The sequence below is a fragment of the Callithrix jacchus genome, chromosome 14, assembly GCF_049354715.1.
Source record: "Callithrix jacchus isolate 240 chromosome 14, calJac240_pri, whole genome shotgun sequence".
NCBI classification, from domain to species: Eukaryota; Metazoa; Chordata; class Mammalia; order Primates; family Cebidae; genus Callithrix; species Callithrix jacchus.
Window position 1 is genome coordinate 27,703,248 of NC_133515.1, and position 24,976 is coordinate 27,728,223.

General features: G+C 49.8%; 3 protein-coding genes across 5 annotated transcripts in view; 1 reads left to right on the forward strand and 2 right to left on the reverse strand.

Moving 5' to 3' along the window:
* Window positions 1–689: 689 nt before the first annotated feature.
* On the forward strand, window positions 690–9,970 carry TGOLN2 (trans-golgi network protein 2). 2 transcript variants are annotated; one of them, XM_008980416.5, is made up of 4 exons: window positions 690–762; window positions 979–2,342; window positions 3,814–3,897; window positions 5,639–9,970. In XM_008980416.5, the coding sequence occupies exons 1-4, from the start codon at window positions 717–719 to the stop codon at window positions 5,642–5,644; spliced, it is 1,500 nt and encodes a 499-aa protein (XP_008978664.3). In that variant the 5' UTR covers window positions 690–716; the 3' UTR covers window positions 5,645–9,970. The 2 variants fall into 2 exon arrangements, with proteins under 2 accessions (XP_008978664.3, XP_017819695.2); XM_017964206.4 differs by having other exon boundaries at window positions 3,814–3,899; window positions 5,621–9,961.
* Window positions 9,971–11,055: 1,085 nt separating this feature from the next.
* On the reverse strand, window positions 11,056–12,099 carry LOC100403605 (all-trans-retinol 13,14-reductase-like). The gene is made up of 3 exons (XM_008980415.3): window positions 11,930–12,099; window positions 11,549–11,708; window positions 11,056–11,293 (listed from the first exon to the last, which is right to left on the reverse strand). Exons 1-3 carry the CDS (start codon window positions 12,083–12,085, stop codon window positions 11,154–11,156), a joined length of 456 nt encoding a protein of 151 aa, XP_008978663.1. The 5' UTR covers window positions 12,086–12,099; the 3' UTR covers window positions 11,056–11,153.
* A 3,492-nt stretch (window positions 12,100–15,591) lies between these two features.
* Window positions 15,592–24,976, reverse strand: part of TCF7L1 (transcription factor 7 like 1) — a 179,371-nt gene continuing 169,986 nt past the window's right edge. For both annotated transcript variants that reach the window (XM_035272116.3, XM_035272115.3), the window contains 8 exons: window positions 23,493–23,625; window positions 21,954–22,056; window positions 21,621–21,704; window positions 20,569–20,712; window positions 19,621–19,780; window positions 19,428–19,535; window positions 18,313–18,388; window positions 15,592–16,962 (listed from right to left, as the gene is read on the reverse strand). In XM_035272116.3, the coding sequence (XP_035128007.3) occupies window positions 16,529–16,962; window positions 18,313–18,388; window positions 19,428–19,535; window positions 19,621–19,780; window positions 20,569–20,712; window positions 21,621–21,704; window positions 21,954–22,056; window positions 23,493–23,625 (1,242 nt within the window). In that variant the 3' untranslated portion in view covers window positions 15,592–16,528. The remainder of the gene's footprint in view (window positions 16,963–18,312; window positions 18,389–19,427; window positions 19,536–19,620; window positions 19,781–20,568; window positions 20,713–21,620; window positions 21,705–21,953; window positions 22,057–23,492; window positions 23,626–24,976) is intronic.

Genomic DNA, 24,976 nt, shown 5'->3' on the forward strand with positions numbered 1-24,976 from the left:
GAAACATTATATTAACTAATCAAAACATTAAATGTTTACAGGGCAGACAATACACTAAAACATTAATAGTGATTATCCCAGAAGGGTGGGAGTCAGATTTTGTTTTCTGCTTCTCTACATTTACGATCGGAATAAAGGACACGTTTTGGTAAAGATGTCTGGTGACCTCAGAGGACTCAGTCTCCGTGGAGTCGGGAAGGAGGACGGCTGGGATGCGAAGGCAACGCTTTGTAGGTAATCAAACGGATTTGTTCCCACATGGGAGCGACCAGAGCACAGCATGTTTGTGTACTGCGAGGAGGGAACCACGAAAAAGGCAGAGCTTAGAAACGCAAGCACTGGCTGGTGGTGGCCAAGAGGAGCCTGGCGCCAGCGACCTCACTCCCGCGGCCAGTGGGCGAGGCGAAGGAGCTCCTGCTCTGCCTGTAAGGTCTAGGAAGTACGAGGCGGAGAGGACGAAAAACGGAGAGCCAGTCTGTTGTGGCTGTGGTGAAGAGAAACCAGGAAGATAAAGCTCGCTCTCCACTCGGGGACCGTAAGCGCAGCAACGAAAAGCGAACACACACAACAGCCGCAGCAGCTGCCCCCAGTCCCCGCCCCTTGACCTGGCGGAAGCGGGAGACGGAGAGGCGCGCGCAGCAGGGGCGGGGCTGGAGAGGGACTCCATCCGCGGATCTCGCGGGAGCGTTAGAGGACGGAAGCGCTATCTGAGCAGGATGCGGTTCGTGGTTGCGTTGGTCCTCCTGAGCATCTCAGCGGCGGGTAAGACCCTCCACCCCGCATCCCACTCTTGCCCCCAGCCTCCATTCTCACATGGGGCGGTCACCATCTAGGCTCGCTTCTTCCCTGCCCGACCCACCTCTCCGCTCGCCAGCGGCTCCCGCCCCACCCCACAATCCCCATTCGCCCACTGCCCCCGATCTCTTCCAGCTCTGAGGAGTTCCTTGTTCCGGCCTGCTAATTTGTTTTGTATTTCAGGAGCCGCTCCGCTCCCAGACTCCGAAACTGCCAAGAAAGAAGAAGCTGGAGTTCCTTCTACAGGAAGGGATTCCAACCACCCCACCTCGAGCCAGCTGCCGGGAGGCTCTACCAGGTCGGATCCGGAGCCGCAGACTCCAAAAGACAGCTCCAGCAAGTCGAGTTCCGGGGTGCAGACCCGAAAAGACAGCCCCAGCAGGTCAGGTGCGGACATACAGACCGCAGAACACGGCCCCAGCCAGTCGGGTGCGGACGGGCAGACCCCACAACACGGCCCCAGCCAGTCGGGTGCGGACGGGCAGACCCCACAACACGGCCCCAGCCAGTCGGGTGCGGACGGGCAGACCCCACAACACGGCCCCAGCCAGTCGGGTGCGGACGGGCAGACCTCACAACACGGCCCCAGCCAGTCGGGTGCGGACGGGCAGACCCCTGAACATGGCCCCAGCCAGTCGGGTGCGGACGGGCAGACCCCACAACACGGCCCCAACCAGTCGGATGCGGATGTGCAGACCCCACAACACGGCCCCAGCCAGTCGGGTGCGGACGTGCAGACCCCACAACACGGCCCCAGCCAGTCGGGTGCGGACGGGCAGACCCCAGAACACGGCCCCAGCCAGTCGGGTGCGGACGGGCAGACCCCTGAACACGGCACCAGCCAGTCGGGTGCGGACGGGCAGACGCCTGAACACGGCACCAGCCAGTCGGATGCGGATGTGCAGACCCCAAAACACGGTCCCAGCAAGTCGGGTGCGGAGGCGCAGACCCCAGAACTTGGCCCTGCCAAGTCGCGTGTGGATTCACAGGCCCCAAAAGACGGCTCTAGCAAGTCGGGTGCGGAGGACCAGACCCCAGAACACGGCAAGTCGGGTGTGGAGGAGCAGACCCCAAAAGACGGCTCTAGCAAGGTGGTTCCAGAGCAGTCTTACAGGAAAGACCCCGCCAAGCCCATCTCCAACCCCTCTGACAAGGAGCTCCCCAAGGCTAACACAAACCAGCTAGCTGACAAAGGGAAGCTTTCTCCGCATGCTTTCAGAACCAAATCTGGGGAGGACACTGACTTCATTTCTCCCCCTCAGGAGGAAGAAAGTAAGTCTTCAGAGCCTACTGAGGATGTGGAGCCCAAAGAGGCTGAAGATGATGATACAGGACCTGAGGAGGGCTCACCGCCCAAAGAAGAAAAAGAAAAGGTGTCCGGTTCTGCCTCCAGCGAGAACCGTGATGGGACACTTTTGGAGAAGGATGACCATTATAAGGACAGCTCTGAAAGTGTCAGCGCAGAGAGCAGCCACTTCTTTGCATATCTGGTGACTGCAGCCGTTCTTGTGGCTGTCCTCTATATCGCTTATCACAACAAGCGAAAGGTAAGTCGAAAGTGGCCTTCAGGAGGGGAGTGGGATTTCCTGCACTCTGGAAGCTTGGGTGTGGGTGGTTATCCCGTCACTTCTCTGCCCATGAGCGTTGGGGATTTTAAGACGAACTTCAGTTTTCCTCAGGCCCCGCTAGGCCTCTGTACTCTTGTTTGGTTAATTATGTTTTCAACCTGTCACCTGTCCTCTGAGTGTCCTCTGCTACTGCATTAGGAGCCAAGTTAGGACATTATTAGGATGTGGCATCTCCTCCTGTAACTTTGAATTTAGGCCCTTCACAGCCTCAGGGGACCTGAGTACTGGACAGTGAGAGCACATACCTTCCATCCTGTTTCCATTCCTGAGGCTGTGCGTCATTGCTAGCTTCCTTTCCCCACGTTCTGTCTTCCATCAGCAGTGACACAAAGAATGGTTTCTATTACTCGGTCTTTGATACCAGCAGCAAAGAGTCCAGGGACTTTTCTGCAATCAATAATAATTAGAAGAAAGGCCAGAAATTGCACAGACATGTACACCTTTTACTTTTTCAGCAGGGTTTGGTCTGTTTCTTAGCAACCACTCTAATGACAAAATTACTGGATTTCTTATTGAGCCCCCAAAATTTAGAAGATAGTTTCTGTAACCTGCTTAAAGTTGGGGAGTCCAATTAATGCTGGCCATGAGGCCTGTGGCTATAAAGAATAGAGGGGAAGACCTTTAGTGAAAATGGACATTCCTGGCCAGGTGCAGTTGCTCATGCTTGTAATCCCAGCACTTTGGGAGGCTGAGTTGGGAGAATTGCTTGAGCCCAGGAGTTTGAGACCAGCCTGGCCAACATAGCAAGAACTCATCTCTACACATAGTGAAAAATTTAGCCAGATGTAGTGGTGCACATGTGTCATCCCAGCTGGGAGTATGGCTTGACTGTGTGAGGTCAAGTCTTGAGTGGGCCGTGATTATGCCATTGCACTCCAGCCTGAGTGAGATCTTGTCTAGAAAAAAAAAAAAATGCATTTCTTTTTCTACCTCCAAGTGTTCATTATGCAGGGTAACCTTGGGTGTGAAATGAGAGTGATAAAGAGTATAGCTGTTGGTGTAGCAGCGTGGGGTGAAAGAGTACCTTTGTAGATAGGAAATTCTGATAATGATTTTTTTTAAAGGAATGTCCTATCCTGGATCCCTCTGGGAAGGAGTTGATAGATCTTTGACTATGTACCTTTGAGTAAATCATACAGACTCCCTCCACATGCTAGAGCTTGGACAGCTTTCTATTTGTTATTTCCTATTAAGCAATACAAAGGATTCTGATGTGATTAGCTTCTTTCTTAAAATTGCTGCAGTTTAAATAGACCTCTGTGAGTGTACTGGTCTTTCTGCAGTCAAGGTCATTAACAAATATACTACCAGGTGACTGCCTCTGATTTCAGAGGCTGAACTATGTCATTACAGAACCACCTGTTAATCATTTTCTTTTTCCTGTCCTTAGATCATTGCTTTTGTCCTGGAAGGAAAAAGATCTAAAGTCACCCGGCGGCCAAAGGCCAGTGACTACCAGCGTTTGGACCAGAAGGTAAGGAAGGAGGACCAGGTCCATGGGAGGGATAGGCAACCTCAGATGGACCCAGTAGTGGGCTTGCATTTGCCATGGCAGCAATGGCCAATTCTGGGGGTGCTGTTGCTGTTGCATTCTGCATTCGCCCTTTTTAGACCACAAACTAGAAATATCTATATACACGTATCTATGACATTAGAGCTAGAAGAGACCTTCAAATACTCTACAGCAGCTCCCTCCCTTGACTGATGAAGAAATAAACCCACCCAGAAACACTCTTTTTTTTTTTTTTTTTTTTTTTTTTTTACTGCAAGTTAATGGCAAAATCAGGACCTGATAGCAACCCCCCTAGTCTCCCAGTTCTGAGCTTTCAGCATTCTACCAGAGCTCCATAAACTTTTAACAGGCATTTGAAACACCTTGGGAATTTTGATCTTGGCTCACTGCAACCTCCACCTTCCAGGTTTAAGCAGTTCTCCTGCCTCAGCCTCCCAAGTAGCTGGGATTACAGGTGCCGCCACCATGCCCAGCTAATTTGATATTTTTAGTAGAGACTTGGTCAGGCTGGTCTCGAACTCCCAACCTCAGGTGATCTGCCTGCCTCAGCCTCCCAAAGTGCTTGGATTACAGGTATGAGCCACCATGCCCAGCCTATTTCTACATTCTTAAGTTTCCCAGGTGAAGCCAGATGCCATTGGATCCATACTTTCTGTAGTAAAGCGCTAGACTGCAGTCCCTGGAAACAGACAAGCCCAGAAGCACATAGGCCTCCAACTCCCACGTCAGCCTGGGTTAAGCACTATGGGCTGGAGTTCCTGAGTACCACCAATCCATTACTCTGCCAGGGAGATAAGCCCTCCTTCCACCCCATGGCAGCAGAGCTGAACAAGGCAAAGACAGCCTGTCTAAGCAGGAAGACTACTCTCACTGCATTGCTACCAGCATGCACCCTTCCTTCTGCCTTCAACATAACAGGGAGGACATTGGCAAAGAATCATTGGTGGCCCAACTATGAATTGTTCCCAGACTACCTACAGGGAACACAATTCTCTTGTACAATTCATTATTAGCTACAGAATGAGCCACTGAGCTCAGAACATCTTTGCTATCTAGTCCAGTAGGCCAGCTTCACAATTTAGCTCTGGTCTACTAGCTTTTCAGATAATTGGCTTTAAGGATTTCCCCCTTTTATGATTTTTAAAAAAACATGTGGCTGGGCACAGTGGTTCATGCCTGTAATCTGAAAACTTTGGGAGTCCGAGGCAGGTGGATCACCTGAGGTCAGGAGTTGGAGACCAGCCTGGCCAACATGGTGAAACCCCATCTCTATTACAAATAGAAAAATTAGCTGGATGTGGTAACGCACATTTTTAATCCCAGCTACTACACAGAAGGCCGAGGTAGGAGAATCACTTGAACTTGGGGGGCTGAGGTTTCAGTGAGCCAAGATCACACCACTGCACTCCAGTCTGGGTGACACAGCACCACTCTGTCTCAAAAAAAAAAAAAAAAAAAAACACCAACAAAAAAACATGTGTAAGTAATTCACAACACTATAGAAGAGTACGAAGCTGCAGAAGCCAGGATTCCTGTCTCTCCATCAAGTGTATATCTTTCTAGAAAGCGTATGTTTGATCTCAAACTTACTTTAAAAATAATTTTGTGTGCCATTATTTTAATTAATTGCTGTTTCTGTGGTGGTGGGTCAGTGTATCTTAATTCTGAATGCTCCTAAAAGATCTTTTTTTCCCCCCCAAAGTCTTAACAGTATGGTATATTCCTCTGGAAAAAGATGAACGTCACCAATGGATTGTGCTGCTCTCGTTTCAGCTTTGATTTTTTGTCCTTGAGAACTTTGTCCTCCCTGCTGATTTGTTTGTAAATCAAAAGAAATGAAGAAAAAAGTACTGTGACCTAAGAGACACCCTCCTCTCGGGTTTGGTGGGAAGTCTGGGCTGACAGAGGTAGGGGGTTGCTTTGGGGTTTGCACCTGCACTTTGGTGACATTGTTCTCCTGTGTTCCCTTTATTTGTGCTGGTGGCTTCCATCCGTTCCTCCTCTGAGTGTGAGTGGAGGGGCATGTGGAAACAGCTATGACCAAAGGGAGATCCCAGCCTAGGCAGGTTGAGCTGCTGGCCGCCCTCCCTGGGGCCTGGGCTCTGTAGGAAAGCTGGCCCTTGACTGTGGCGTTATACTTTCCACTGTGTCTGCAGACCTAGAGGAAAACTGCAGGTAGACCTGCTTTTCTACCAAAGCCTGTTACTTTGCGGGGATGTGCCTACAAAAGACACAGAAGACGGGGAAATGCCAATAGGCAAATGGCTACTTTGAACACCTAATTCTCTTCAAATTCTCTTTCCATTCAGCAGTGAATGGAAACAGCAGGTTAAAAAAAAGTGGTTTTTTGTGTGTGCAAGTCTAACCTGTCTAGCATGAGTTCTTCTTGGCTTTCTGATTATTTTATGTAGCTTGAGACAGATTGAATCGACTTCTCAACTTCTGCTTGGTTGTACCGAGCATAAAACAGAACTTGGGCTTCCTGGCAGTGAGACCACTGTCCCATCACAGATTTTTAAAATAAATATGATTTGAAATAGTGTGATCTTTCACACAATCATACTCAGTGGGAACTTTTTGAAATAGGGCAAGTTCATGTTTCATGTGAGAAAATATGAAGGAGGGTTTTGGTTTTGGTCTGCGGTTTTTCCAAAGGGCTTTTATGAGATACATTTTCCACATTTCCCAAAACTCCATTTTGCCTTTGTTGCCTAAAACAGACAAAATAGACTTACTTTATTAATAGAAACTAACCATACTCTCTGCCCATTTTACCTCAGTGTATTTAATGGTCCTTTCCTCTAAGATGCCAAGGGTAATTGTTAAAAATTCTCCTTCCATGCCATGTCAGGAGTTAATACAATTTAAGAAATTCTGTGGGTTTCCCTGGGATAAGTGAGGGTAGTGTCTTGGACCTCGCTATTGTTTGAAGGTTTATCTCTTCTAGCCATGCTCTGCCACATTGTGGAGAGCCTAAAGAGAGTTGTTTCAGAGCTGATCTCAGGGAAATACAAATAACTTGGGAGGTCAGAGAAATAAGATTAATTCTGTGCTGTCAAGGCAGTCTGAAGAGAGGACCATGCTTCTTATTCCACTTTGCGTAAAACAGGCCGTAGCTTTGAGTTGGCATTTTCATTCTTGACAGGTAGCCTACTTTACGGAGGTAAGGAATGAACACCTACCCTTCTGGGATCATTCTCTGTACTGATGTGTCAGTATTACTTTGCACCAACCTGAAGAATCTTCTTTAAGTCTCCTCTAGCATCCCCTAAGACCACCCTCTCCCTGCCTGCCTCCCTTTTCCCTGCCTTTCCCCTCATGTTTTCTGGTTTTACCCATCTATACCAGCTCCTTTCCTTCCACCTTCATGGACACCCAGATTTTTCTGTTCCCTTCTGTGCTATTTGTTATTCATCCTGCTTCTCAACTTCTCCAGTAAGTTGCTTCCCGGAAGTTGCCATTCATTTCTCTTCATGACCAACTCTGTCTGTCAACTATACTTTTCTAAAGGTTACCAGTTATCAGATCACCAAATCCCTGGCTTTTTCTCAAAACTTAATCCTGTCCTTGATAGAACTGGACACTATTGACCATCCAGATAGAAATTCCCTTCTTGATGTCTCTGACAAATGGTCCTTTGCCTTAACTTGTGCTGGTGGGGAAGAGGCCCTCAAAGCCAGGCCTCTACACCTTTGACTGTCTGCTCAGCCATTCACCTTTATCCTCAGAGTGAGTGATTGATTCCCAAGTCTTTGTCTTGGCTTAGTTCCTAAAGAACCCAGTTCTGCTGGTGTCGAATAGTTCAGCTTGGTTGTCACTGAATGGAATTCTTCTCTTCTACCCATCAACCTGCCTCTCCCTACTGTCCACTATCTTCAGTCACCTGAATTCCTAACTGCAGACTTTTTTCTCTCTCATTACCAAAATCTTACCCATTTTTCTTTAAAAAAGATCCTTAGCTATAATCTTTCCATTTTCCTTGCTTCTCTTGTCGCACACCCCCAACTCATTTTGCTTCTCTCTTGAATTTTGCTTTTTCAGATCCACATTAGTTGGGTTTCCTATCCAGCTTCTTAGAAAGAAGCTCAATCTTGGAAAGACTGATCTTTCCAAAATATTTGCCCTGGTCTGAAGCTTTGGTCTCTAATTCTCAAGGCTTAGAGTATCCAGTTACAGACCATTTGGGGTTCAGGATGCTGTAGACTGACATGCTCCTGCCTTTCTCTGCATCCCAACCTGGCCAAAGCCCCTCCTGTGGGGTGCCCATCTATGCCTTTATTCTGGCTGTGCCCTCCACTTCCTGGCTTCCCATGGTTCTTTGGTGAGGTTTCTCTCCCTTCTCTTCTTTCTCCTACCTTCCCCAATCTGCCTGTTTCTTCAGGGTCCAGCTCATTTCCTCATACACCTTCCTCACTACCCCACCCCAAGTAGTTGACTCTTTCCCTCAGTTCCACTAGCTGTTCATCAGGCCACTCATTTTGGAACTTCAGCAAAACAGGGCAGTCAGGATCTGATGTCTTTCTGATCTCCCCAAGAAAACTAAGCTCTTGAGGCACAGCCCTTGGCAGTGCTTTCCTATCTGCTGGGCATGGTGACGTTCCTTAGAACTTCCAGAGTTCAGTTCCTTCTGGCAGAGATGTTTTCTTTTTCCATGCCATATAGTTGTGACTCAAATGAGGGGTCCCACAGCTTTTCCTGGCTACCACTTGCTGTGACCTAATACATGTTGGGTTTTGCTCTTAAAGAGGAAAGCAGGAAGAAAAAGGTTGGTTTCAGAAACCAAGAGGGTTGGCAGTTGATGCATACATTTTGTCAGTCCACAGAGTTGAGCTTTTGAGCCTCTGAGAAGTACTATTTTTTGTGTGTTGAAAGAATACAACAGGATTTAAGTTTCTCTTTAGAAATTGCACTGAAGAAAATACCACACATTAAAGGAAAACTTACTTTCTGCATGGTGGTCTTTTCAAAGATAGAATATTTGAAGCATGTTTCCTAGAGATTGTGTGGATGAGGGTGAACTGGCTGAGGCATTGCTCAAGCTAGGGTTGTGTAGGGAGCACGTGGAGCCACAAGAGCTACCTCCTACAGTCAGCTAAGGGCTTCCCTTCCTACGCTTAGCTTTCGGTTGAAGGATGATTTCTGTTAGAGAAATCTGTGCTTCGGTCATAGATGTTAGTAGAGGAACTTGTTTTCCTGCTGCAGATGTCTGAGTAGAATTGCTGAAAGAGTTCACTTCTGGGCTCAGGGCAAGTTGAAGGCCAGTCTCTACGTAGAAAGGCTAAAAGGCAATAGGGAAAGACCTGACAGCTAGTTACATAAGCTCTGATATATTTTCCCCATGATGGCTTCCAGTGACACATGTGCTGATAGACTCCTAAACCTCTCTGGAATTTCCCTGCTGGCGACTTCTATGGTCCTTGACTGTACGGGGTAACCTGATGCCAGATGCTGTGGGCGGGACAAGAACTACCGCATTGCAGCGTGGAGGAGGCTGTGTGAGGCACCAGGCCCTGTGCTTCTGCAGGCCATTTTCTGAAAACGCCTGTTAGTGAGGTTGCGTTTGTCATGACTTGCTTGAGCAAGAGTCCTGGGGAGAGATTTTGAGATTGAATTTGATACATCCATACCCAACAGTGACATAACTTAGCTATTTCCACAAGTCACAATGTGAATTTAGTCTCCTCTGTGAAGGGTTTGGGCCTGAGGTGTATAGTATGTCAAACTGACAGTAAGCTAGCCCCTCACCTTCTGATAGACATTACTTTAATTCACCAGACTCCATCTTTGATACATGATTGATGATTGAAATTGTTTCTCTTCTTGTTTTCTCAGTTAATAGATGGCCACTGTTTCAGTGTTTTATATTTTCAGCTTTTTGTAACTTAACTCTAAACTTTATTTTTTTAAAGCTCATGTGGTCTAATGATAAGTATTTTTCAGTACATAATGTTTTTCTGAGCTTCTGTAAATGTCATCACAATGTAGTTTTGTTTTGTTGAACAGACATCAAAATAAATTTCAAATGTTAAAGCCATGGATTTAATAAATTTATTAATATTACATTTAAGACGAACTACAATAAGACCTTTGGCATGTCAGTTTAACATAAGTGAAAGGTCGTTTTTATGCCTCTTGACCCTTCATTCACCAACACACACATGTACCAATAAATTGCCGATGCCATTTCTGGACTTTGCACACTTTCTCTGGCTTTGTGTGTTCTGCTCCTGACCAACTCTCATACCAACTGACTCTTTCCAGCGTGGTAGCCTGTGCTGTAGTCAGTAGCTGGGCCATTGCTGGGTACACTCTGTTGCCTCCCCGTGCTGTCGCCTGCTGTGCTGTTGTCTGGAATGCCCTGTAGCCTACCTCAACACAATGAAGTCATCTTACCAATGCTCTGACTCCTGATGTCACCCTTCCCTGTGTATTTGGAGGATTAGGCTTGATTGAGGCTAAGGTCCTGAGCTCTCTGAAGGTGTCTTGACGCTGGCGCATCAAGAACCAGATGCCACCCGGATCATAAGGAAGACAGACCCAGAACTTCCATACGAATTGCATATGGTCTTCTGACATGCACACTACTAATGGATCCTGTTGTTACCCTAAAGCTCCAGAACCACACCCGGCCAGACACAGGCATTTCCTGCCCTCTGAAGAGCCTCTGGACCCAGCACAAAAAGGGTCTAGAGCTCTCTGAGCCTATGGAACGGCAACCAAAACCATCCTCAGGTTTTGAGTTAAGCCTCATGAGTCTCCCTTTTCCTTGACAGTGTAGAACTCTGCAGCACAGCACTAAGTGAATGAGAGCAGAAGCCTCAGGACAGAACTGAACCCACCGGCTTGAGCTGACAGCGCTGCTGGGGGTTCAATCCACCTGATCCATGGAATATTCTCTTCGATCACTGAGTTAGGAGGCACGGGTGAGGGATTCAGAGCGCTGCTCATCATGAGGCATCACCCTATCCAGATCAATATCCTATTAGTAGGGACAGCATGTTACAAAATGTATACAGACTGTCACCTGCCCCACCTGGAAGCAGTGGTTTCATTGCCCCAGATTCAGAACTATGATTTAAACTAGGCCTCTCCTGAGGAATCAGAACCAAATTAGAGTGCTTTGTGTGTGCAAGGATTTAATGCAGACATTGTGGGTAAGTCAAGGGAGATGCCCCTTGGGCCATTGGGCAAATTCCTCTGACTCCTCCCTGATGGAACTAATTCTTCTTCTTCTGTTCCCGGATCCTAGAGCCAAGATCCTTAAGGTCTGAGTACAAATTCCGCTTCAGGATGGTGCTGCTGCACAGCAGGGCACCTTGCAGAGCCCCAAGCAGCCCACAGATGAAGATATCCTGGCCTAGGAGGCAAGAGCAGAGGCCCTGAGTGTGCACCCAGGCAGGCCCAGGCCAGGGCAGGGCCCTGGTGCTCCTCCCTCCGCATGAGGGGCACCCAGAGCTGGCTCCGATCAGGACCAGGGCCACAGCCTGCCCGGGCAGCCCTGCTCAGGGGATGGGAGGCTGCAGGGGACAGCAGGGCCTGAGGACAGGAACAGAGGACATTGGGCAACAGAGGCTCAGGGGCTCAGGTCCTGACAACATGGGGCAGTGAGTACCTGTCAGGTAGAGGTTGGGGATGGGGCTCTGGGCCCTCAAGGAGGCCATCACACGAGGGTGCAGGCGGCCCAGGTCATGGTCAGCCCCGTAGCAGGCACCTCGGGGAGCAGCCAGATAGAACCGGTTGGTGAGTGGAGATCCTGCAGTCACATTGTCCACCTGAGGGTACAGAGGGCAGCCAAAGAGTGGGCGGGAACGTGAGATCCTGGCTTCCCTCCCTCTTCTGCTTTCTCCCATATGCTGACTGCGGAAGTGGGTGCCCTATCCTTCCCTGGGGCTCAGATGTCTTGGGGCTCAGATGTCCTGATTCCCTTGTCTCAAGGAAAGGGCAGAAATGGCACCATGAGGTCCGTCATCACCCCAAATACTTTACCCCGTACCTTCCCCTCCAGCTGTGGGAACAGTTTCATGACTGTTGACATAGAGGCTTCCACAAATGAGCTTTTGAAGGTCTCATAGTCACTGCCCCGCTTTCCCTTCAGCTCCGCTTGCCACTCCTCAAACCACTCATAGGCGCTGGGTATGAGCACGATCATGGTGGAGCGGTCTGGGGATCAGGGCCAGTATTACTGCTGCCCAGCGCCTCCTTCCACCCCCTCACCCCAACTCCACGCTCCACCGGGACCAGCAGCACCACCACAAGGACTGCTTATCCCTAGGGACTCCCCGAATGGGTGAAGCTGAGCCACAGCCTTGGGATGACAAACTTGCAGGTGCCAACTGGAAATATCCCCCTTCCTCCCATTTCATATCCTCTGCTCAGTCTCTGAGTCATGTGGGGAGGCACCGGCCACACACAGGCACACACACGCACAAACACACACACACACACACGTGCACGCGCCTTACGCCTGGTCCATGTCTGTGTCATAGTAAACATAGTAGTTGGTGGACGGCAGACCCAAGTCCTCCTTGGTCCCTCACAGGCAGATAAAGACAGAGATCATGCTCAAGCCGGGCTGCACCAGCCCCAGCTGCTGCTTCACAGCTGCTAAGGGGAGTGGTTGATGCCTGTGTGGATGGAGGCCAGAGATGGCCACTCCCTGCTCCCAGAATAAGGATATAAAGAAAATATTTTTGCCGGGCGCGGTGGCTCACGCCTGTAATCCCAGCACTTTGGGAGGCCGAGGCGGGTGGATCATGAGGTCACGAGGTCAAGAGATCAAGACCATCCTGGTCAACATGGTGAAACCCCGTCTCTACTAAAAATACAAAAAAAAAAAAAAAAAAAAAATTAGCGGGCATGGTGGCGCATGCCTGTAATCCCAGCTACTTGGGAGGCTGAGGCAGGAGAATTGCCTGAACCCAGGGGGCGGAGGTTGCGGTGAGCTGAGATCGCGCCATTGAACTCCAGCCTGGGTAACAAGAGCGAAACTCTGTCTCAAAAAAAAAAAAAAAAATTTTGTGCAGCTGTACAATGTATTTGTGTTTTAAGCTAGGTGTTATTACAAGAGTCAAAAGTGTTTAAGTTTATAAAGAGAAAAGTTAAATTAAACCCAGGTTAATTTATTCTTGAGGAAAGTAAAATATATATGTATTTTTTTTAAATAGAGACAGGATTTCACCATGTTGGCCAGGATGGTCTTGATCTCCTGACCCTGTGATCTGCCTGCCTTGGCCTCCCAAAGTGGTGAGGTTACAGACGTAAGCCACTGCGCCCGGCTGGAAAGAAAAAGATTTCTTTTCTTTTTTTTTTTTTTTCATTTTGTAGAGACGGGTTTCACTATATTGGCCAGGCTGGTCTTGAACTCCTAAACTTGTGATCTTCCGCCTTGGCCTCCCAAGTGCTGGGATTACAGGCGTGAGCCGTTGTGCCTGGCCAGAAAAATATTTCTTTATAAAATTAGTGTTGCCTACGTGTACAGTGTCACGGTCTCTCCCCACTCACTGATGCACTCAGACCCGCTCCCAGTCCTGCACGCTGCATGCCTGGGAAAGGCCCTACACTGCTGTGCCATCTTTTACCTTTTACACCAGATTTTACTACACCTTTTCTATTTTTTTTTTGAGACAGAGTCTTACTCTGGCGCCCAGCCTGGAGTGCAGTGGCGTGCTCTCTGCTCGCTGCAACGTCTGCCTCCTGTGTTCAAGCGATTCTCATGCCTCAGCCTCCTGAGTAGCTGGGATTACAGGCGCACGCCACCATGCCTGGCTAATTTTTGTATTTTTGAAAGAGACAGGGTTTGACCATGTTGACCAGGCTGGTCTCGAACTCCCCACCTGAGGTGATCTGCCTTCCTTGGCCTCCCAAAGTGCTGGGATTACAGGCGTGAGCCACTGCGCCCAGCCACCTTTTCTGTGTTTAGATATGAAAACACCACTGTGTCACAATCGCCTGCAGTATGTAGTACAGTAGCATGCTGTGCAGGCTTGTAGCCTAGGAGCAATAGGCTATATCATACAGCCTAGGTGGGTATACCATCTAGGTCTGTGTAGCTACACTCTATGAAGTTCACACAATGAAATTACCCAACGATGCGTTTCTGAGAACATTGTCTCTAAGTGATGCTTGACTGTATATGAAATGTCTTGAATGTCTAGAATAGACAAGTTCAGAGACAGCAGATTAGTGGTTGCCTAGGGCTAGGGGAGATGGGCAAAGTGTGGAATGATTTTCAAAGGATATGGGATTTCCTTTGGGGCTGACGAAAACGTTCTAAAATTGACTGTGGTGATAGGTGCACAACTCTGAACATACAGTCAATGAATTGTCCAATTTTTTTTTTTGAGATGAAGTTTTGCTCTGTTGCCCAGGCTGGAATGCAGTGGCGTGATCTCGGCTCACTGCAACCTCTGCCTCCTGGGTTCAAGCAATTCTCCTGCCTCAGCCTCCCGAGTAGCTGGGACTACAGGCACATACTACCACACATGGCTAATTTTGATATTTTTAGTAGAGACAGCATTTCACCATGTTGGCCAGGCTGGTCTCAAACTCCTAACCTAAGGTGATCTACCCGCCTTGGCCTCCCAAAGTGTTAGGATTACAGGCGTGAGCCACCGTGCCCACCCTGAACTGTATACTTTTTTAATTTGGGGCAGAGTCTTACGCTGTTGACCAGGATGAAGTGCAGTGGCACAATCATAGCTCACTCCACCCTTGAACTCCTGGGCTCAAGCGATCCTCCTGCCTCAGCCTCCTGAGTAGCTAGGACTACAGGCTCATGTGCCACCATGCCTAATTTTTTTTTTTTTTAGATTTTTCTGGAGATGGGGTCTTGCTATGTTGCCCAGGCTGGTCCTGAACTCCTGGCTTCAAGCCGTCTTCCTGCCTCAGCCTCTCAAAGCATTGGGATTACAGGCAAGAGCTGCTGTGCCCAGGTGAACTGTATACTTTAAATGGGTGAAGTATAACTTTATTTATTTATTTTTGAGATGGAGTTTCACTCGTTACCCAGGCTGGAGTGCAATGGCGCGATCTCGGCTCACTGCAACCTCTGCCTCCTGGGTTCAGGCAATTCTCCTGCCTCAGCCTCGAGTAGCTGGGATTACAGGCATGTGCCACCGTGCCCAGCTAATTTTTTTCTATTTTTAGTAGAGGTGGGGTTTCACCATGTTGACCAGGATGGTCTTGATCTCTTGACCTCGTGATCCACCTGCCTCGGCCTCCCAAAGTGCTGGGATTACAGGCATGAACCACCGTGCCTGGCCAAGTATAACTTTAAATGGCTGAAGTATATCTCCACAAAGCTGTTACAAAAAAATCGTGGTGCTAGATACTATGGAAAGTATCCAAAAGATGCTTCCTCATATCTTGGCAATTGCAAGTCAAGTGGGTGATAGAAGCATAAGCTGAATGTCTTCCAGGTGGCAAATTCATTTAAATCAACTGTAAAAATGATTTCCCGCTTCACAACTCCATCATGGACACTGACTGGCCTATGTACATTTGAGACGGGAAGCTGGACTCAGGTTTTCTAAGGGTGTCAGGCATGCCTTATATCCCCCTTGGCAAGAAGCAGTCCTCCTTTGTGTTATCTGCAAAAGTCTAACTCAGGGTTTGGGAGTGAAACAGTGGTTTGATTCAACAAAAGGACTAAAGGAATAATCAGAAAAGGTCTTGCAACTGCAATTTTATTTTCTTTTGTGAAAATAAACAACTGGGAGTTTAAATTGCTCCAAAAACCATAAAAACAAAAAGAAATACACACAGAAGAAGCATGTGAGGTGACAGGGAAGGGAACAGGGTCTCTAGAACTTTGGCAGATTGTGCTGGCATGGACCCAGGTGACAGGAGCCAGACCATGGGACCAGTCCTGCCTGCCACTGTGGGACCGTGAGGGGATGATCGCCACTGGCAAGGAGGGGGAGAACACAGACTTCTTCGCTGAGGAAGTGGCAGGCACCTTGAGTCCCTTTAAATGTGGGGGTGGGGGGAAACCATTTCAGAGGACCACTTTCTCCACTGAAAGCTGGGGCTAGCGGGTTTGGGCCCACTGAGGGAGGGGACGCTGGTGGCAGCAAATCAGGCCAAGATGTCTTCTCACATGGTGACAGCCTCACACTGGGCAGAGGACAGAGGACGAAGAAGAACCCATGGTATTGGGCAGATGATGAAAATTTGGGTTGGGTCACAGGAAATATCGCAATGGCAGAGATGCAGATGGAGTTGGGGAAGCTGGGAAGCTGGGGCAGGTGGCAGAGGCGAGAAGAGAGAGGAGGCAGAAAATTGGAGAGAGGTAGAGAGAGGCGTCCTCTGCCCAGGTCCATCTGCCACAGCACCTACGGTATGAACAGCATGCTACTTTTCAGTTCTCTTTCTTATAAAGATTTTTTTTGTTGTTTTGTTTTGTTTTTTAAAAAAAGCCTTAAGATCAGCTACTGGTTACATCTACAAACTGTAAAGTTCTGTTGTTACCAGCCACTTTACAGAACAGTCCAGAGTGGTCAAATATTGACCAATAAAGTCTCCTTTTTCTTTTTCTTCTGAATTATTACTACTCGATGAGTCACGTGACAGCCTGCAGGGGCTAGGGGGCAGCTTAGTGGGCAGACTTGGTGACCAGGGAAAGAGGCTGGGCCTGTAGCACTGGGAGGGCCTGGTGGGCATGGAGCGTGGTGGGGAAGGATGGGGGAGAGGCCAGCAGAGCTGTGGGCATGGACCCAAGGGGGAGGGGCCGGGACAGGAGGGGAGGCTGGCTGCCCATCTGCCCAGAGGAGGAGGCTGCAGCCTTAGCAGACAGGAAGGCAGCGGAATGGAGAGCCAGATGGGCCCGGGTTTCTGGCTTGGTGGTGAGGGAGAGGGGCTGGGCTTGCTCCGAATGGGTGGCAGCAGGGGCGGCTGGTGAGGCCAAAGCTGCGGAAGGGGTGGCCGGAGAGTCCAGCATGCTGCCGTGGGAGGAGGCAGGGCTGTCACAGGGCTTCTCTGGGGGCAGGTACTGAACACATGGCTTCTTGCTCTTGGAGGCCAGAGCACCTAGGGGGGAAACACAAGAGTGAGCAGCTATAGCTCTGGGAGAGGCTGAGGAACAGCCCTGGCGATACATGTGCTTTGGAGACACAGGGATGCCTTTGGCGAGGGCCTGACATTACTTCTAAGGCTTTCAAGACTAGGAAACTGCATTCACAAATACCCAGCGCACAGAGAAGGGGCAACGCCTAAACTGATAAAGACCCATCCAGCATCTGATCGGAGGGAAGACAGCCCAGTGTCTCACATGACCACCCTCCTTTCCTAAAGCTTATAACTTTTGGGATGAATCTCCAGTTTGCTTTGAAATCTTTGGCTTATGATATGAATGCAGTCAGAGAGAGCGCATGCCTGAGAGTGGGTTGTGCGGCATGCACAGGTTCCACTCATGTGCACTCTTATGTATAATGGACGGAAGGAAGGAGGAAGGGAGGGAGGGAGGGAAAGAGTGAGGGAAGGAGGGAGGGAGGAAGGGAAGGAGGGAAGGAGGGAGGGAGGAAGGGAAGGAGGGAAGGAGGGAGGGAGGGAGGGAAAGGGAAGGAGGAAGGGAGGGAAGGAGAGGAGGAGAGAGGGAGGGAAGAAGAAAGGGAGGAAGGGAAGGAGGAATGAAGGGAGGGAAGGAAGGAGGGAGGGAGGGAAGGAGAAAGGGAAGGAGGAAGGGAGGGAAGGAGCAAGGGAGGGACAAAGAAAGGGAGGAAGGAAAGGAGGAAGGAAGGGAGGGAAGGAGAAAGGGAGGGAGGAGAAGATTGAAAGCACTTTATGTTGTACAAGCAGCTATACACTTGTCCTGGAGTGAGCATGAGATGGGGGCGTGACATAAACATTAATACTCGTCACAGTGTGGGCATCTTTCTGTGCTAGGCATGATTCTGGTATAAAGAGATTTGGTACATATTTTTGACACAGAGTGCCTCCTAAACCCAAGCAAACTATTTTTTCTGGTGTTCAATCAAAGAAACATCAAACCCCTGATTCTCCTGGGTCCACTGGCAGGTGGGACGTCAGTGGCTCACGTAGCGCCTTCCTAAGGGTATTTCAACAACAATTTCAACCACATTCCATTAACCCTCAGGTAGGATGATTCGCTTTTCAACGGAATTACAAAGTGCCTAGGCTTTGAAGTGACAAAATCCTGGAATCAAATCCTACCACCAGCACTAAAGCAGAGTGACTGGGAAAATGCCTTAATGTCTCCGAGCTTCTTAAGTGGCCATCTCTAGACAGGGGTAATAACAAGACCCGCCCTCGAATACTGAGGCAGAAGCCCTGGCCAGTCAGGGACACGGAGACAGCACAGGTGGGCGTGGCTGTGATGGGCGGAAAAGCAGGTCAAGAGGGCAGTGCCCCCAGACGCACCCTCTGCCTCCTGGACTTGCTGCTGTGACTGTGTCTGGGACAGCTGCTTTTCTCTCTTCCTCTTCTTTTTCTTACCCTGGAAAATATGGCCAAAGGAAGAGGTAAGCTGGGAGAGAAGAATGCTGGCTTCTCAGGGGCTCCCAGGTCAGGGAGAGGACAGACGTTGCCCTTACTGCTCTTGATCCCTCAGGGAAGGTGTGGAGAGACAGACGACTCAGACCCCCGAGGGAGCCACAAGGAGGCAGAGGGAGCCCTTCCTCCCCAAACAAATGCATTTCCCCTCCAGGTTGGTACCCAGGCCTTCTTTGAAGGCCTCTTCCCTCCACGGCTCTTCAGACTCTGTTTGTCCATTTCCCTCCCTGGAACAACAGTGCTTCCTGATCTTCTCTGAGGGGCCCCAGGTCCCTCTGAAAGTCTGATGCAGCTGTGGATCCTCTTAGCAGAAAAAAAAGCATGCATGCCAAAATTGGCCTGGTTTCCGTGAGTTTAAGGACACGCCCCCTGAGGCTCACGCATTGGTCTCTGAGCCCTGGGTGAGGAGTGGCTAGAGATACTCTTCCTGCCACAGCTAGCCCTGCGCCCTGTGTTATGAAATCGAGGGCAGAGTCCAGTTCAAACGGAAATGCACAAACTTAAGTCCGTCCTCAGGACCTCTTGTTGACCTCCTGAGAATTAAAATGCATTCCTTATTTCCAGAGAAGTATGGGCTTCTCCCTGGTCTTAAGAGTCCTCCATAGGCCGGGTGCAGTGGCTCACGCCTGTAATCCCAGCACTTTGGGAGGCCGAGGTGGGCGGATCACCTGAGGTCGGGAGACGAGCCTGACTAACATGGAGACATCCCCTTTACTACCAAAAATACAAAAAATTAGCTGGACATGGTGGTGCAACCCTGTAATCTTAGCTACTTGGGAGGCTGAGGCAGGAGAATCGCTTGAACCTGGGAGGCGGGGTTGCGGTGAGCCGAGATCGCGCCATTGCAGTCCACAATGGGCAACTCCATCTCAAAAAAAAAAAAAAAGAGTCCTCTATAAATGTAGTCACTTTCCTTCTTACTTCCTCTCTTGCAGAGGCTGCTCCTGGGTTCTGAGTGTCCCCTGCCCAGAGCGTGCACTTACGTAGTTGTCCCGGGCTGACCAGGTCGGGTAGAGCTGCGAGTGAAGCTGCCGCTCCTTCCGAGCCAGCTCATAGTACTTGGCCTGTTCTTCTCGAGACAGGTTGTGCCACTGGGGGAGAGAGGGTCAGAGACGAAAAGGGGCCATCAATGCAGGGGTGCTGCCCCATGGCCTGGAGGATGAGGGCGGGTCTTACCTTTCTTCCCAGGATCTGGTTAATGGCTGCACTTTCCTTCAGGGTGCACTCAGCCACCACCTTGGCCCTCATCTCCTTCATATACAACATGAAGGCATTCAGAGGCTTCTTCACGTGGGGCTTCTTTTCCTCCTCCTTTTTCACGGTGACTGGTGATTTCCTGGGAAGGCACGTGGTTGTAGGTTAGCATGTGTCAGGTGTCACGCAACTCATCAGTCCGTGCCTGTCACTGAGATGCAGCTGACTGTCTCTGGGGAGGGGCGGGGCTGCCTGGGCGCTTATTCAAGTGGCCCCAAGGTTGTGTTCAGCACCTGAGCACCTTCCTCTGGTAGCTTCTCACCTCTGAACAATCTCCAAGCCAGACTCTTTGAAAATCTACTTTCTAATTTCCAGACAGAGGAGCAGAGAGTGGTGGGGGCGATGAGATTTCTCCCTGGAGCTGGTCACGGCGACAGGACAGTGTGGGATGCTCCAGGAAGAACCAAGGGGGTCTCCTGGGTTTTCCAGGGAGCACTGACTTTGGCTTAGTGCCATCTTTATGGCACACGGGCAAGGTAAGGGCCCTGGTGCTCCGCTCAGCTCGGCCACCAGCCCACCACAAGTCCTTAAAAAAACAGTCTCTTTTCTGGGCCTCATCTTTTCATATGTCTTATGGTGGGGAGGAGGGGAAGCTAAAAGCGTTCTCAGGTTCTCTTCCAGCCTTTGATGCCTGAGAGTAAAACTTTCTTTAATGGTAAAGAAAATGCACCATGTCCCTGCAAGGACAGGGACCCAGAAGGTCAGAGGGGGTAAGTCCCAAGGGAGAGGGAGGGCCTGGCTGGGGAGGCTGTGCTGCCTGCTGAGTGACACTGAGGGAGAAGAGTAAATGGCATTTGCTGCTCAGAGTGTGGCCACCTCTCTCCACAGCCCACACCCTCCCACCCGCAATCCAGGCTGCCGCCTACTTACGCGCTCACCGCAGGGCTCAGGCTAGGGGGTGCCGGTTCCTGCTTGACGATGGGGGAGACGATGGCGGGGTGGGGGATCCCTGAGGTGGGCAGGCCAGGGTGGGCAGGAGCCACCATGTGAGGTGAGAACCGGCTGGAGACCAGGCTGTGCACCGGAAAGAAATGAATGACAACAGCGGGGTTCAGGCTGCATGCCTGCCGCCCAGCAGAGGACATGGTGGTGTTCTGCCTGGGGGGCACAGGCATGGTAGTGGGGCAAAGTCTGGGCACTAGAAGACTATTTGTTGTCTTCTAGAGAACCAGGTTTGGGGGATGCCTAATGACTCCTCCCTCTCCCCACAAACACCCAGGCGCCTCTCTGGTGCTGGAAGTAGGTGGGATGAAACACAAAAGGGGCAGAGGGTCAGAAGCAGGGTGCACCGGAGAAAAGAAGGGCGTGGGCTGCGGGCTGCATTTCCTCTGTCCGCAGAGATTCCACTGTCAGGCAGAGCTGGTCCCTGAGATACAAATCCCCTTTACTGACTCCTCTACTGACATTGTTTCAGGAAAAATTCATCTTCTCCCAGTCTCTGGCTTTAGTGTGATAGACAGTCCTTGACTTAGGATTTTTTGATTTTACAATGGTGCAAAAATGGTATGAATTCAGTGTTCTCCTTGACTTAGATGGGGTTATATCCGAATAAACCCATCATATATTGCAAATATCTTAAGGTGAAAGTTGTGTTTTCAATGTACTGTGGGTTTATCAGGATGTGGTTCTACTCTTAGTCGGTGAGCACCTGTCCTCAAAATGCTTCTGTGCCAGAGCCCATGGCAGGAGGCGGAGTGCTAGGCCTTTGAAATCCTTCTCTTAGAGAGATGGGGACCAGTGATCCTGTGGTCTCCGTTCTGACCTGGGGGTGGGGAGCACGGGACATGAGAAGGTGCTTGATCAAAGAGAGGTCGGGGGAGGGTAAGCCCTGTGCCTGCTCATTAACTGGCAAGAGCTGTTTCGTGGTGAGAAACGGCGTGGTTGCTGAGACAAATGTGCACAGCCGCAGCCCCAGCACTCACCTGGACATCGACGCATTCATGGCGAGGGCGGGGTAAGGGTGCCGGAAGCCACCGGGAGGAAGAGAGTACATGGGCTGGCCTTGCCTGTGAGGGCGAGGAAATCCGGTCAGCACATTGGGAAAGCTCAGGGCAGGGGAGGAGAGGGGCTTGGGAAGAGGGGATGGGAAATACGGGAAGGAAGTGGGAAGGTAGAGCTGGGTACAAGCTGCCCAGGCGGGAGCAGGGAGGCGAGTCCTGGGCCTGCCTCTGAGAGCTCCACTGTACAGCACATAGGGCACAGAAGCAGAGCTCAGCATGAGGAGGCGGGGGGATGAGAGGCCATGGGCTCCTTACTGTGGGACAAGCCAGCCGAGGGGGTGGGGGATTTGTCCGACAGCTCCAGGAGACAGCGGGTAATACGGTGACAGCTCGGATGGGTGAGGAGGCCGGGGGATTCCTGCATCCAAAGAGAGATGTGTCAGACTGTCCCCTGGCCCTGCCCGAGCACCTTAAAGAATATCAAATGGGAGGGTCCCGCCCTATGTCCCTGGTGCTCTGGAGTCTGGCAAGGGTCTGTCTCATTGTCCTTGCCCTCTGTCACCTCCTTAGCAGTTCTCACCAGTCAGACAAGGACATATTGAGGGGAGGCAGGACTAAGTTACCCCCTCTCTAGTTGACCAGATTTCATCTCTGTGGGCAAGAGTACCTTCCAGCTGGCTGTGACATGGGAGCCAGTGTCCTGGAAGAGAGGGACAGGACCCATAAGATCAATGACAAGAGTCATTGGTGAACTAAGTCCCTGGAAAGCCCGCCTCATTCATGGAGAAATAAACTTTGGATTCCTCCTCCACATGTGTCTTCCTCACTATCTGTAACTTGTAGTGACTGTTATTTCTCCAAAGAGGGGCTCCAAAAATGCTTTGCCTTCCCCAGGTAACTCTGTGGGAATGTTGTGAAGACAGTGGCTCCCTGGAATGGACTGGTCTGGTGGGCAAGTGAAAAAAAAAAAAAAAGCCAACTCAGGTTGGGCGCAGTGGCACACACCTGTAATCCCAGCACTTAGGTGAGTTGGTTGCTTGAGCCTAGGAGTTTGAGACCAGCCTGGGCAACATGCCAAAACCCAGTCTCTACTAAAAATACAAAAATTAGCTGGGCAAAGGCATGCTGGTATGCGCCTGTGGTCCAAGTGACTCGGGAGGCTGAGGGAGGAGGACTGCTTGAGCCTGGGAGGCTGAGGGAGGAGGACTGCTTGAGCCTGGGAGGCTGAGGGAGGAGGACTGCTTGAGCCTGGGAGGCTGAGGGAGGAGGACTGCTTGAGCCTGGGAGGCTGAGGGAGGAGGACTGCTTGAGCCTGGGAGGCTGAGGTTGCAGTGAGCTGAGATCACACTACTGTACTCTCGCGTGGGCGACACAAGAGTGTCATAAATAAATAAATACATGAATGAATAAATAATAAATAAATAAATGAATAGATGCCAGTTTGTTCTCACTGCTTTATGGTTGCACTTATATGTCTGCTTAGACTGATGAATCTATTTTAAAATGTTCAGTTTAGGGCAAATGTGTCTTGGAGTAGGGAAGCACAGCCCACAGCTGGGCTTGACTTGGGAAGGGCCACCCCAAACGCTGCCTGTGGAGCCAGGCCCTGTGCTTTATTTACCCCATTTAATTCCCTCTGGGTCTAATAATGACCCTATGGTATAGAAGGTACAAGGTAGGCACAGATAAAAAAAAAATCGACAAGGCTAAAGTAAGCAGGCAAGGCCCAAAGACTCCTGAGACTCAGAGCCATGATTTGAATCCAGGTCGGCCCGATTCAAGAGCTGTTATGTTCTCACAAAAGAGAAGCCCGCCCTCCCTGCAGCAACACTGGCTGAGCGGCAGGTGACTTACCTGTCTTTGGATCAATCTCTGGGGAGAGGTGAGTGGGCGGGGAGCCGGGGGGGAAGTGGTCATTGCTGTAGGTAATGAGGGGAGTCAGCGGATGCATGTGATGTGGGTGCTGAACAACAGGAACTTTATTAGACTGAAAGAGAGAAAAAAGACCAGAACAGTTGCTGAGGAGATGGAGCGTACCACCAGCTGTTACTTACACAATCAAGTCAATGCCAGGTATTTTCCAGGCAACATCCCATTCAGTCCTCGAGACAGTCCCTGAGAGATGACAGCAGTGGACACAGCAGAAAAGGAAGCAGGAGGACTTGAGAATGATCACACCCACCTGCCAGCTTCTTCCCCAGGTCAACCCTCCATTGCTCCCCTCATGTGCACTGTGTGGGAAACACTACTGAGGGATGATCTGCGCTGTGTTATCTCACTGAATCTGAGAAGGTTTTGGTTGGAATGCAGTGGCGCAATCTTGGCTCACTGCAACCTCTGCCTCCCAGGTTCAAACAATTCTCCTTTCTCAGCCTCCTGAGTAGCTGGGATTACAGGTGTCTGCCATCATGCCTGGCTAATTTTTTGTATTTTTAGTAGAGACGGAGTTTCACCATGTCAGCCAGGCTGGTCTTGAACTCCTGACCCCAGGTGATCTGCCTGCCTTGGCCTCCCAAAGTGCTGGGATTACAGGTGTGAGCCCCTGCGCCTGGCCCTGAAAAGGTTTAACACACATTTTCCAAATAAACTTCATAGAAAGAGTCCCTCTCAGGTTCAAGTCTGGGACTGTGAACAGAGCAGAGGGAGAATTGCCCCATTAGGCCTCATACCATGAAGTCTCACATTCAGGCTTTACAGGCACAACCCCAAAGCACTTAAACACTTCTCTCTGTGGCACTTTACTCTGCTGACATAACTACAACATTTTGTGTAAAACACTACGAAATGGAGGGAGCACCATTATTTTATAAAGCGACTGAGAAAGAAAAACGCTGGCAGGTCACAGACACATCTTCAGAGATGGAAAAACCTGTGCATCCTAGAATTGGTAAACTGAATTAACTTTCTGTTTTTACCTAATCTGCCTTATCCATAAGGCTTTTTAGTATAAAAGCATCTACACGTCATTGAACCCCGCACCACAAACACAGCATTAGGCATAATGTCTAGTCCTTATAACTCAGAAGAGAAGCTGTGATTACCCCCATTCCAGAGATGAGGAAGCAGCCCAGAAAGATCACATGACTTAGCCTGGGACACAGTGAGTGAGTGGCAAAGCTGGGATTCATATCAGCTGTTTATGGCTCTAATAAACAAGAATGTTTTCTCTTGTACAACCTGCCTCTCCCAGAACCTTCTCAAAATGTTTCTGTCATAGAGAAAGGACAGATACTATGATATGTTATTTCATAATAAGATAAATGAGCTACAAGTGGAGAAGAGATTTATTTTTAAAAGAGATTTGTGACCCGGCACGGTGGCTCATGCCTATAATCCCA